Genomic DNA, 13,126 nt, shown 5'->3' on the forward strand with positions numbered 1-13,126 from the left:
ACAGCAGTCTGTGTGTTCTCAGCTTGCTACCAAAGAAGGGCCATAGGCAAGGGGTCTGGTGTGCCAGGGTGGGGTGACCTGCTGGGTGAGGAGTAGACACAGGCATGGTGAGTGTGCCTAGGAGGGACACCAGGCCTACGTTTGAATAGAGGTGACTTCTCAGCCAAGTCTTACAGGCACAGGTGTTGGTGAGAGAAAAAGGGGAGGGCATCTCAGGCACAAGGAACTGCATGGTTGGTGGAAGGATCAGAAACGAGACCAGGATGGAAAGCAGAGGCTGAGGGACTGGCAGGAAGAGCAGTGCTGAGAGGCCCCCTTCTGAAGCCAGCACGGTCGTGTAGAGTTTTCTGGCCTGTCCAGAGGGCTCTCAGCAGTCACTAGAAGGTTCTGTGAAAGGGCAGGCACAGAGTTAGGATTTACAGGGCTGGTGAGAGTAAAAACTGGTTTTAAATTCCTCACTCACACTGAGGTGCGAGTCAACCATGGTTGTGTAGTAGGATATGTAGTGCCCAAAAGGGTGAAAGCTTTAGGATATAGGAGGAGCTTATAAAAGTATTCCTTGTCTTTTTGAAATGCATCAAATATACCTACTAAGGTATATTTTTATGTCTTTTATATTTGTAATCTACATTTCAACATATTTATATATATATACTGTGAAATGTATAATAACTTATATGCTACGACAAATAAAATGTATACCATATAACACATAATCATAATTCATAATTATATGGGAATAAAACCATCTGTATATAAAATATAAAATATAAACATGTACATCTTAATATGATGGGTTTCTAACACCCAAGACTGTTGTTTGATTTCTAAGTATTTTCAGTGGAATGAAGGAACAGTCTGTTGTGGGATTGAGTAAAACGGCACATGGGGGTGGAGACTTCTCTCCCCTCACCCAAGGCCAACACCCTCCAAGGCTATGGTCCTTTTGTGATCCTTCTCTTTCAAAATTTGGAAAATGAGACTAGAAATACCTATCGACCACCTCTGATGGGCACCCATGACACCAGCCATACATGGAAACTGAGAGCCAGAGCAGACCAGGCAACATATAGCACTGTGGGCAGCTCTGGGCTTCCTGCTCAACCCCTAAACCTGAACGCCCTGAGGGACGGAGAAGGCTCTTTCCTTGCCCCCACTCAAAGGACACACCCGTTAGAGATGAATCTCCATTTGAGCACTTAATCCACCCACTTTCAAATTGGGGGGCAACGTGGGTACCCCAGCCTTTCCTGTGAAGTTCCCACCTTCCATTTGCACAGAGCTTTCACAAGCCTCAGCTTAACTCATTGTGAGTTAAGCTGCCATTCGCATGTCCTCCAAAAGAGGGAAAGGCCTCTACCCACCATCTGGCCATGGAGAAGGCTGCGAGCATTTATGGAGCACCAGCTGTGTACCTGGCACAGAACCCAGTAAGCTTCAGCCTTCCAGCTCTGCTTTTCCTTTAAACTTTGAACTAAACTCACATGGCCTGGATGTGAACCTCTTGTGATTCAAGTGGTGAGGATGTTTTGTCTAATGTCTAGTTTTTTCCTAGCAAGCAAAAAACCCCAGCTGAGAGGTTAGGAGATCAGGTCAAACCTTGGCAGCTATGTGGCAAGATGGCTCTGGGCGATCCCTTCCTCTCTCACTCTCTGCACGGTGAACGGTGGATGAGGTCACCTCTGTGGTGCCTCAGAGCTGCTACAATTCAAATACTCAGCCCCCAGGCCTTTGCACAGGCCAACTCCTCAGTCTGCGAGACTTTTCCCCACGCCGCCCCCGCAACCCTGCAGAAAGCCTTGGTGCTTCCTTCCACTCCTTTCTCAGCAGTCACCGCCCTCTGAAATGCTGCTACTTTCCCACCCCCAAACAATTCATCCCTCATAGGTCCACATCTGTGCTGTGGGCAAAAGTCTGTGGGCCCCATGCATTGGAATGAATTATTGCTGAACAAAATAAGACTAACACTCATGAAGAAAGCTCTAGTTTACCTTTTGGAACCATCTAACATATAATCTGCAATAGAAGTTTTATAAATGTTTGTGGGATCAATGAATGCCTGTATGCATTATGGGGTCTTAATCTGCTGTAGTGTTAGGGGATCCCCTATTGTTACAGGGCAGCCAAGATATAAAAAGGGTTGTCTGGGGCCTCCCCGGTGGCGCAGTGGTTGAGCGCTGGGTTGCGAAGCTGCCCACAGCCTCTGCAGCACAGGTTCGATCCCCGGCTGCTCCCCGGTCACCAGAGGAGGGTCCCACATGGCGCGCAGACCTCTCCTGCCGCCCGCTGCTCCCCTCAGCAGTGTACCTCGGTCCTTCTGCCTGCTCTGCTCCCCGCTCTGGCTCTGGTGAATTCTCTCACCCTCCCGCGCTTCTGACTGTACCCAGTGCTTGTATAAAAAAATAAATGAATGAATCTTTAAAAAAAAAAAAAAAGGTTGTCTGGCTGTGTGTCCTCACCCGCGCGCTTAAAAGGGACTTAATACTCTGCTGCAGGCACACACAAAAGGCTAATAAAAAGTTTATTTACAAGGGAAGGGGAAATGAGGAAATGTACAAATCAGGGAGAAAATAGGGAAATAAAGTCTTCTATGCGCCCAACCCGATCCGCTGACCTGGAAACCCAATGGCACTCTGAGAGCTGGCCAAGAGCTGAGAGCAAGCGGAGAGCCAAAAAGGAGCCTCCCAAAGCCCATGTACTGCTTTTATGCCAAACCTGGCTGCTTAACTCCACCCTCAGTTTCCAGCAACTTCACCTTTGGTGGTGATAGGATTTGTTTTTCCCAATGTCTTGATGGCTTTGGTCTGGAGTGGGGGTGGAGTCCACAAAGCCTGTATGGAATTATCTTTAGGACATCCTTTCCCCCTAACAGTATCACCATCTAGAGAAAGACACATACTACTTGTTGAAGCATTTCTTACAAATTCCTTACTGGCAGGGGTGCTGTTTTGCTCAGGTTTTGTTGCACCAGAGCTTGGCACCCATTGGCTGTGTATTGCATTGAACGACATGGAACTCCCCTCCCTGAGCCTCCACACTGAGTGAGCAGTTCTCTCCAGGGGGCAAAATGGTTCCTCTAAGAGTTTGGCTCCATCCCCAGGAAATGTGTATGGATTAGGGATCACATAAGAAAATATCTATCTGGCACCAGTGTAGGGAGCTGCAGGCCAGACTTGGCTTGGCTGCGTGGTGCTGGCAAAGCAAACCCCGCCAGCTCCAACAGAGTGCCAAGAGGACCGTCACCATCATGGCTGTGGACCCAGACTTGAGAGAAAAGGTCCCCAAGGACAGAGCTCCTCCTGTCAACAAAACAACAATGATGCTTGTGAAGCAAGTGAAGTGTGGCAGGCTGCTGTTAAGGGCCGGTTCCTTCAGCTCAGCCTTCACGGGGCTAGATATTCTGAGCATGACCCGGCCAGGGATAACTTCTCCCTACCTTACGGCCCAAAGTCAGGTTAAAATTTATTTTACTCACTTTTCGTGTAATCACTGTGGGTAGATAATAGTCCCATTTATAGATGAGACTTAAACTGAGGTTCAGAGAAGTTAAGTAACCAGCTCAAGCTCACACAGTGACTGGCAGAGCTGGGTCTCAGCTCTTCAGATACTAAAATCCATGTTCTCCAAGCTCTTATGGGTTCAGAAAGCCCATCAATTCTCACCAAATTATTAGCTTCATAATAGTTCCTTATAGCACATAATGGCTCGCCAAGGTGCCTGGAACCCATTGCCAGCTTTCAGGAGACTGCAGGTCTCTGCGTAAGGCCGGTGATCTCAGTAAAAATCACCCCTGCAGGCCCAACTAGATGGTGCGAAGGATACCATCCTCCAGGGATGCCCAGGCTTGGGATCTGCGTGAGGCTTGATACACATCATCTCACCCAACAGCTGAAGGTGACACCCTCAAAGGTCACCATTAGTCACCTACCCACAACCACGTCTGTTCTTTGTATAACTCCAAGCAGCTGAGGCCAGCCAGACCCTGTATTACCCTACATTTACCCTCCACAGTCCTGGATATGTTTTTTGGCAAGGCCTCCATCCAATGAGCCAAAGACAGCGCTGGGAAGCAGGGAGGATTCTGGGATGGGAACAGGGTCAGAAAACCCTCCAAAGGCCCTTGACTCAGACCCTGCATGGCTCCTTAGGACAGTGAGCTGAGTCTTGGGCAGAGGGTACAGACTGCCATGGGAAGGTCACAGAAAGAGAAAAGTGCTGAAGAAATTAAAATACACTGTGAAGAACCAAAACTGGAATAAACTCTAGATTGCAGGTTACAGGTTGCAAAACCAGGAATCCCGAGCTATGTGAGTCCCTGAGTCCACTGCAGTTGGCCAAGAAGGAAGACCCTCCTCACAGGGTACAGCCCTGACCCCAGTCTCTTTTGTGGCTCTCTGGGATGGATGGAACCACCCACATCCCTCCTTCCATTCTTGGTGCTGCCTCTATCCTCACAGCACCCACAGCAAATGGACATCGAGGGTTGTGGAGGCATGATGGAGACAGCGTCTGTGGGAAATTTTTACTTGTACAAATCGAGGGAGGTACTTACCAAAATATATGGTGTCACTTCTCTGAAATCTACATAGGACTTTGTTTTTGTTTTTGGTGTTATGAAAACCTCTTCCAAAGACCAGTGCTTCGGAGCTTTCTGCAAGGGCAATACCCAAGGCATGTGTAAAGAGGGGCTGAGCTCTGTTGTCCCCTCATCTAGTTCTATGGCAGTGCACCCCCAAATGGAACCACCAAGGGACTCCTGCAGGAGGCAGCTGTTCTGAACCAAGACCTCTGTGTCTCCTGAAGCTCCCCTGGTGTTTCTGAGGGGCCACTATGAGGAGGCTGGGCAGAGGTCTCGGGCACTCTCACCACAGCTGCTAACCAGCACAACCCATTCAAGGCTCCACCATCACCATAAATAAACCCGATGTGGTTTTACAATCTTTAAGTCCTGAGGCTCCCTAAGGGCACAGGCAGTGCTTTCCAGCCTCTGCCAGACCACCATCATAAAGGAGAGGGGAGTAAGACAGCGCAGGCTGCACCACTCTGTCTCTTTCCGGAACTGAGCAACTTGGCCTGGTTGCTTGTGAAATGATTTCATGTTTAAAATGATTTCATGTTTCACTTAAACTTCACACCTTAATCCATTACACACATCCTAGCATGCCTGCAACACACACAAACACGTGTGCCTCTCTTTAGAAGAGAGACCCCAGCTCTTACCTCCCACACAGTAATTTGTCTGTTCCACACTTGTAAGCTCAATACAGGACTTATCTGCGAGCTGGAACAGAGAGTTGTTCAGGTCAGGTAAAGAGTGGGGCATGGTATGGAGCCGCCTCATCCCACCCCCCAAGCCACCCCTGTCTCACTGAGTCGACGATGTTCTGGAGATCATAAAATCCACTGTCCACACCAACCACGTGATCCTCACTATCTGCAGACCTAAGAGAAGGAACAGTAGGCTTGGACCCACAGCAGGGTGAGGTACCAGCAGGACCCCTTCCCAGTGGTCAGGCTCAGGCTTTATGCCATGTGAGACTCAGTGCTCCACCCTGACCTCAGCCAGCAGCCCATCTTTCTGGAATGGAAAGTTCTTTCACCTGTTTCCCAGTACTGCGGGCTCATACAACACTCTACTCATTTCTGCAGTGGTCACATGTTGTCCAGATATTTGGGGTGGGTTAGAGAACCATCCTCTGGGGGGCCCTTTCAAAGCTTTCCACAACTGTTCTCTGCAGTTGGCTCCTGTTCTGAATTACCTGATTTTTCATGTAGTAGTTTACACCCACGGTGTAAACAGTCCCTCCCAGTTGTCGAGTCCTCTGAGCCTAAGACAAAGACCGTGTTAAGTGCAAATCACTGAACATGTGGAGCAAAAGATGGCTAAGGTGGGCTGGACTCACTTCATTCTTGGTAGCCTCAAAGGCCTCTGGCGACAGTGCTCCATCAGTCAGGGAGATAACCATGGAGTGAACCTTTTTTACTGTGGGAGAAGCAGGAGTGGCCTGGTTAGTAAAAGTGCTCAGAGTGACCTTGCACAGGTGAGAGGGCCACAGCACTGCTCCCCAGTTTCTTTCCCCTGGGAGAGGCTACCAGACCCCCGCGTTCCCAAGCATGTCGAGGGCTGTGGAGCAGCCGCCTGGAGGGAGAAGGCACCTTAGCCGACCCACTTTACAGAGGAGGAGACTGAGCCTGGCTGTGGATTTCTCTTACTGGATTCTCACTGCTACAGACGGCAGAACCTTTACCCTGAGAGGCAAATCCAAATATTTCACGGGACAAGTGATACCTTTCTCATGTGCATTGCGGAAGCACTCCCACCCAACTGAAATAGATGTCCTGCAGGCTCAGAGGAGGCTGGGGCACACCTGCTGGCCCCTTAGGGCCAGTGAGTTAGAAACTGAGGTCACAGGTCTTTGGAGAGTGGACACTGAATCCAGCTGAAAGCCTTTCCCCACAGTTTCCCCGCTTCCAGCTGTTGTGCTTAGAGCATCCACCCTACAGACTCAATCCCAACGGAGATGGTGCTGGGCTGACACAGCTGCTAGCCCTGGGGACACATGGGCCAGGAGGAGCGTCAGCAGAGGGAAGACGATGAAGGGGAAGGAGGCAGCCCCAGCCATGGGAACGCGGCAGAGTGTGGTCAGCAAGGGGGAGATCAAGCTCTTTTCTTCCATAAGTGGAGTCTTGTCTGCCCGAGGTGCCCTGGCCTTTGTCCCTTTTCCACAAGCTCACCTGTAGATCAGGTGCCTCACACTTAATAAACACCAGGAATGTACACCCATGACCCCGCAAGTCTCAGAATCATGGTGGGGGGGGGGGTCTACCCATCCCCCTCTGTGCACAGATGAGGAGCCTGGAGTATATATTGGGCAGGACACTTGCACAGAAGTCAGCGGGCAGGTGGCGGCCGCCAGACTGCTGAGCCCCGGCCTGACTGTCCTGGATCCGACTGTCTTGAAGTGAGCAGGAGCTTACCTCCAGAGTTTGCTGTGGAGATCTGTTCATTGACCTGCAAAAACAGGAAGGCATGTTGAGAGGACTCAATGATATTCTGAGCACTTGCTAAAGCAGGATAAATTCTTAGAGCTCTGGCTGTACCGCTTTAAATCCTTCCCGCATGTTTGTGGCTCCGGTAGGCACTGTGTTGTGTAGTTTGTTGAGGCCATCTTCGATTTCTTTTCTAAAAAAAATAAAATGGGTGTATTGAGGTAGGAAGAAGGGTGGCGTGTTCTCAAACAGCCCCATCTGTGCTGGCACATTCTGCACTGGGCAGACTGACCTGGACGAGGGAGGCCACCATCAGGAAGCCTGCCCTTAGGCTGGAGTCTTTGAAATTGACCTTCTTTGTACTCATCGCTATATCAGGTTCACAACCCCAGTGGGCTTCATGTAGGGCCTGTCTGACATTCCATAGGCAGATTGGGGAGCAGTTGTGACTGTACTAATGTGAACTGGAACTCACAATAGGACTGCCAGGACTGCCAGCAACTCAGGGGTCCCCAGTGAGGCTCATCACCCTCTACCAGGCAAGGCTGAGTTTGGTAAGGGTCACCCTGATAATACCCCTGCCCTGTCCCTCCCTGTCCTGGACCACTGAGGGTGACTTGGAACCCACAGCGTCCTTCCCTTCAGGATTGGATCTGAAGGAAGCAGCAAAGCTGCTTTGAGTGCTGAGTCCCTACTTCAGAGCTCCTGACAGGGAAGACCTAAGCCAGGGAAGGGGCCATAACTGCTTCTCATGCAGGCAGGGGAGCAGGGAGCTGCAGATGGCCACACTTTTGTCCTTTACTAGCTCTGCTAAGGTAGATAACAGGTGGGAGTGGGACACAAGTAGGGGTGGAGCTCAGAACAGGCTGAGCCAAGTGAAGATCTGAGCCCACACAGTTAAAGCTGGAGTGGCAGAGATTGTCGAGAAACACAGGGACTGCCAGTGTCAGTGCTGGAGTTATCAGAGGGGCTGGGAGTAGATGCTGGTGGCACGGTGATCACTGAGCTGATGCCAGCCCCGCCCAGGCAGCAAGCCTGCGGGCTCCTGACTGAAACTCAGGACTCCTCTGCAGAGTTTTCCTCTTGGCCTCCGTATCCCCCATCCCACCACCAGTAGTTCTGCCTTGAGGGAGTGAAGCTGAACTTACCTGTTTGAGGTGAGCTTTAGGATGGTGTGGCCCAGCGTGGACAAGGTGACAATAGAGACCCTCATGTTAGGGCTGGGGAGGAAGCACGTGTACGTGAGAGTCATAAACAGAGGTTCAAATGACCCCATGAGCAGCCAGGGAGGGGACACCTGCCTGTCTTCACTTCCCTCTAGCCTGTGACCCCTTCCTGAGTTCCAGGAGCTACCATTAATTTAGTAAAGGATTCTGAGGCCAGTAAATGTGTGGCTCACTAGGGAGACTGTCAGGGTGGTGTCCTGTTCCATCCCTAAATCTCAATCTCTACCCTTCTCTCTCTCTCTCTCTCTCTCTCTCTCTCTCTCTCTCTCTCTCTCACACACACACACACACACACACACACACACACACAAATGCTTGGTTCATGCCTCACACACTAGGTATATGTGCCTCCGCCTGCCTCATGGGTAGCTTCTATTCTCTGTAACTTTTTTTTGGAAACTCATGGCCTTTCTTTATTGGTCTATGTTCTCTTTCTGCCTCCATCTAAGAGAAATTATTGTCCCTTTTGCTACTCATTCACAATTTCTGTCCCTTTCCTCTTCCTGCCCACTGTCTTCTGGGTCACAGTCCCCCTTTGTCTGTTAGAGGATTGCTGTCCTAGTGCCTGATGAACTCCATGTAGCTGTGGTCTTGTTCCCACTCATTTTACCCACCATTATCAGTTTTCCTGGAGCACAATCCTCATCACCCACACTCAGCCCAAGAGTCATTTATAACTTCCTGTTTCTCATGTGAATTGAGGCCCCTTGGCTTGGCTGTATGAGTCCTTTGAACCTTGACCCCAAGCTGCCCTGTCCCAGACTCAGTTGCTCCCCTTCTGTGAGTTAAGCCCTCTGTCCCCCTAAACAGATCACTCTCTCCACAGGAAGTCTCCTTGATGCTTCTTGTTACCCTTTCCTTCTTCCTAACAGTCCTAGTTCTAGTGTCCATATCCTGGGGAAAACCATCCTTGAATTTTCTTTAGGAATTCTTGCTATTTCTTTAAAATTGCCATGAGGGTCCTTTGCCATTTTCTTTGGAACTATTAAAGCAAGTATTTTTTTCACTGTGTTATAGGTGGCCTAGTTTCTAATCTGTGACATCCTCTAGTTGGTCAGTATTTCCTACACTGTGGCTTGACACCAACACTGGAAACACTCGAAGTCTCTAGAACCTTGGAGCTGTGGAACTGAGTGAACTGCATTTTTGAATGATTCAGAACTCCAGCCGGGGCTTTGTGCTGTTGATCCAAGACACCCATCCCTACTGGGTCTAAACAGACAAGCACTCTGCTTGTCATTGCAAAAGCCCCACCACACGGAGAAGTCATACTTTTGAAACATTTTGAGGAAATCCTCTATGAAGCCGTATGTAAATATCCAGTTGGTGTCCACACTTCCTGACCTGAAAATGAAAAATCAATGGAATAGGGTGAATTCTTTGAGTTGGCAGAGTTTATCTGAAACCATCCAACATGCTACTCCCCTCCACTATGCTGCCGCACACTGTCAGCAACCCCAGTGGGCCTTGCTGATGGTGACTTTCGTCAGTGCAATGAGGTGGACGGCACCAATGGGATTTGTGTGCTTGCAACTGAGGGACTCAAGAGTGAGACCCTGTGGAGGCAAACAGGGATGGTTGGTTGTGCCACACTAGCTCTAGATAAGACATGAAGTAGGATGCACTTCTGAAAAAGACCTCCTACATCCTATAACTCTGACTCTCCTGGTCCTTCAAGTCCTTGGAGAATAACCATGGCCAGCTCTCTGCCTCTTTCTAACCAACAACAAGAAAGGTGTCAGTTCAAGCCTGTTATTAGAAACAAAGTCATAATAAATTCTCCAAGATGTGCAAGAGCTCTCTCTGCGCTGTAGGATCAGAAGTGGAGACGGTGGGAAAGAAGCCTGGAATTTTTTGCAGGATCTTTGTAACAGTGTTTGATTTTCATTTTGTGTTCATGCATTTACTTGATAATTGTTAAGATAACATTACAAATACTAGTTTAATGCGGGGTGTTAACAAAAAGGCAGATTTCAAAACTCCAAGTCTTGGTTTCTCAAAACTTCATGTTCTGGGTTCCCCAGAATAACATTCAACAAACAAGCAGAAGCTAGAAACAGAAGCAGAATGTACATGATGAAAGCCCAATCTGCAAAGGTAGGCAGAAACAGAAGGAAAACAAAAGCTGTAATGTCAATATACCATGTTTAGGAAATAATATGTTGTCAGTAGCAAGTTCTTACGTATCAGTAATCACTCCAAATTTAAATATATTGAATTCATCAAGCAAAGATAGCAGTGAGATTAGGTGGAGAGATAAGGCCAGTTATGGATGGATTGCCTATAGATATGTATTTCACTTTAAAGACAAACAGAGATTGAATGTGAAGGGATGAAAGAAGATAGTTCATGCAGGGGATATAGAACAACATTGGATAGTCATAATAGACAAGATAGATGTTTAGCCACAAATGTTCACATGAGTCAAAGTCATTACATAGTGATCATGAGGGCATCATATCCCAAAGATACAAAATGTGCCCCCAATCTGTACACAGATGTATCAAGTCTGAAAGGAGGAAAGAAATAACATATTTGTAGATAACTTCAATACCTGATTTTTCAACAGTGGAGAAGTTGTCTTGAGTGTCTCTGGGCTACTGCCTTCAACTCTGGGACGCTCACCCTTCCCAGGAGATGGCAGATACCCTCCCTGCTCTCCCCCAGGCCTGTCTGAGGATGGCACATCAGGGAAAGGGTTTTGGAAAAAAGTCATGTGCTTCCATGAGGTCACGGCATCACACCACAACTATTATTGAAGAGATGAAGCTGTGGAGCTAGAAATGACCAAGGCTGTGTCTCCAAGCCAGTGCCCTGTACCCCTTTCCTTCTTCAGGTCATAAAGGCTTATATAGAGCCCAGCTCCTCCGGACAGCACCCGGAGATCAAAGTGTTCAGAAAATACATAGATTGTAGAAGAAAGTAGTAAAAACACTTAGCCAGCAAAGCAAAGGACTTTATCAGCAGTGACACATGAGAGGCCCAGAGACAACTCAGCAGTCTTCCTGGAGTCCAATAAAAATGGAGTCATTTGGGTGAAAAACAAAACCAAGCATAAAATGATAAGCAAAAACCCAGGACATTATTAATAAATGCTGAGAAAGGCGCTCCCTGTATTGCCCCCCAAGTCTCTGACCAGGGCAGGAGGTCCACTCACTTGTCCACGATTAAATAGAGGTCAAGATTGCTCTGGCAGGATTTCTTGTGATCTGCCAGCCTCTCCCTGGACTCGGTGTCCTGGCTGTGGCCCTGGTGGGTGCTCTCCTCATCCAGGTTGCTCTGGGCTCTGTGCTGGTATGCCCCACTGCTTGGGAGCAGAGGGGTCAGCACCAGCAGGAGCAAGAATATAAGCCTGAGCACCCAGGGGTAGCTGCTTCTCATTTTCTTGGTAGCCTCTAGGCTACAAGGGACACTAATGTCTGCTCTGGGGGCAGAGTAGGACTTATTCCAGGTGGAGGCCACACTGCCTGCCAGGGTGCCTCCCTGACCCATAGAGACATAATGCCCTATGTTGTGATGGACAGGGAGGTTGGCATGGCGACCCTGTGACGGCTCACTGCAGCTCTGCTCACTGTCTTGTCTACTGACACTCCCGGGGGAGTCACAGCATCCCTGATGGGGCTTTGATCTCCAGGTGCTGTGAGAGGAACCTCCATTTGTCCCTTATCCTTAGCCCTCACTCATGGCCATTAAAATCCTCCAGGAAGCCAAGTCTTTGCAAACTGTCAGAGCAGCTGGGGTGGCTTAGACAAGGACATCACTGTGGGTGAGGGAGTCTCGGCTGGACACCAGAGCTGTAATGGCCATTTGAGTGAACACTGATGTCTTCCAGGGGGTTGAAGGGTCTAGTTTGAAGAAAGTGGTACAATTTTGTTTGTTTAGGAGGGATTCCACATATCCACTGATGTGAATCAACCACCCCAAACTTAGTAAGTCAGAGAAGAACCACTTTATCATGCTCATAGTTCGCATGGACCAGAAAATGAGAGAGAACTCTACTGCCTTGTTTCCTCCATGGAAATCATTAGAACCCCCTGAACTTTTAATTTTAGAAGCAGCACCTCATCTCTATTCTCCCCAAACCTGCATAACATTTGAGTACAATCATATGGTTATGGGGATCCATTGGAAGGATGTGAATCTGCAATCCAGACTCCCCTTATCAGTGCCCAAGGCAGTGTCTCCTCCAATTAGATGTTCAGTGCCTTTCATGAAATTTCCCTAAGAGAGCTTGACCTCTTCTCTCAATGCCTTCTCTGAATGCCTCATCATTTTCCTGCCATTGCTGATGATGTTTAAAAAATAAGGTTTTAAACAGTTTATTGAAAGCACAAAGAAATGTGTTTATATTTATGTATTTAACCAATTTGGCTAATCAAGCTCTAAAACTTTTTCTGTAAAATTCTTTGGTTTTTTATGAAAAACCAAAAACTGAAAACCCTGGAGCATTCTCTAGTGAAATGACACCAGATCTGTTGTGGTGTTTCTTGGTTTGAAAGAACACTTTTAACACATAACCTTGAGAATGATGTTAATTGAAGGCTTTTGGTAGCTACCCTCTATTGGGTTAGACATTTTCTCTGTTCTTGTTGGTTTCTACAATTCGTGAATGATTGTTTAATATTATCTAAATTTGTTTCTGCATAATTTGTGAGGTATACATATATTCACTCAAATTAATATGGTCAATTACATCAAATCAAGTTAAAACATTTTTGTGTTTTATAAATAGATTCAACTTGGCCTGATAATTTTTTTTATGAAAAAATGGCGGATTATTTATTATTAGTTTAGATTGTTGTTTCTTTGAAACTATAATCATGAGAAAAGCTGCAGTTTCCCATTTTTATGTTGTTCCCATCTGTTTTTGATATGTTACTAGCCTCATAATTATACAGTTGGAGTTTTCC

At 47.8% G+C, this 13,126-nt stretch overlaps 1 protein-coding gene across 2 annotated transcripts; it reads right to left on the reverse strand.

Moving 5' to 3' along the window:
* Positions 1-5,169: 5,169 nt before the first annotated feature.
* On the reverse strand, positions 5,170-11,661 carry LOC119234514 (anthrax toxin receptor-like). Of its 2 annotated transcripts, XM_054690105.1 has the most exons (9): positions 11,374-11,661; positions 9,489-9,560; positions 8,139-8,210; positions 7,102-7,183; positions 6,979-7,012; positions 5,904-5,983; positions 5,760-5,828; positions 5,370-5,442; positions 5,170-5,281 (listed from the first exon to the last, which is right to left on the reverse strand). In XM_054690105.1, the coding sequence occupies exons 1-8, from the start codon at positions 11,595-11,597 to the stop codon at positions 5,431-5,433; spliced, it is 645 nt and encodes a 214-aa protein (XP_054546080.1). In that variant the 5' UTR covers positions 11,598-11,661; the 3' UTR covers positions 5,170-5,281; positions 5,370-5,430. The 2 variants fall into 2 exon arrangements, with proteins under 2 accessions (XP_054546080.1, XP_037353394.1); XM_037497497.2 differs by lacking the exons at positions 5,170-5,281; positions 5,370-5,442 and having other exon boundaries at positions 5,643-5,828.
* Positions 11,662-13,126: the final 1,465 nt, after the last annotated feature.

The sequence above is a fragment of the Talpa occidentalis genome, unplaced genomic scaffold (genome assembly GCF_014898055.3).
Source record: "Talpa occidentalis isolate TD23 unplaced genomic scaffold, MPIMG_talOcc4v2.1 talOcc4.8, whole genome shotgun sequence".
Classification (NCBI taxonomy): domain Eukaryota; kingdom Metazoa; phylum Chordata; class Mammalia; order Eulipotyphla; family Talpidae; genus Talpa; species Talpa occidentalis.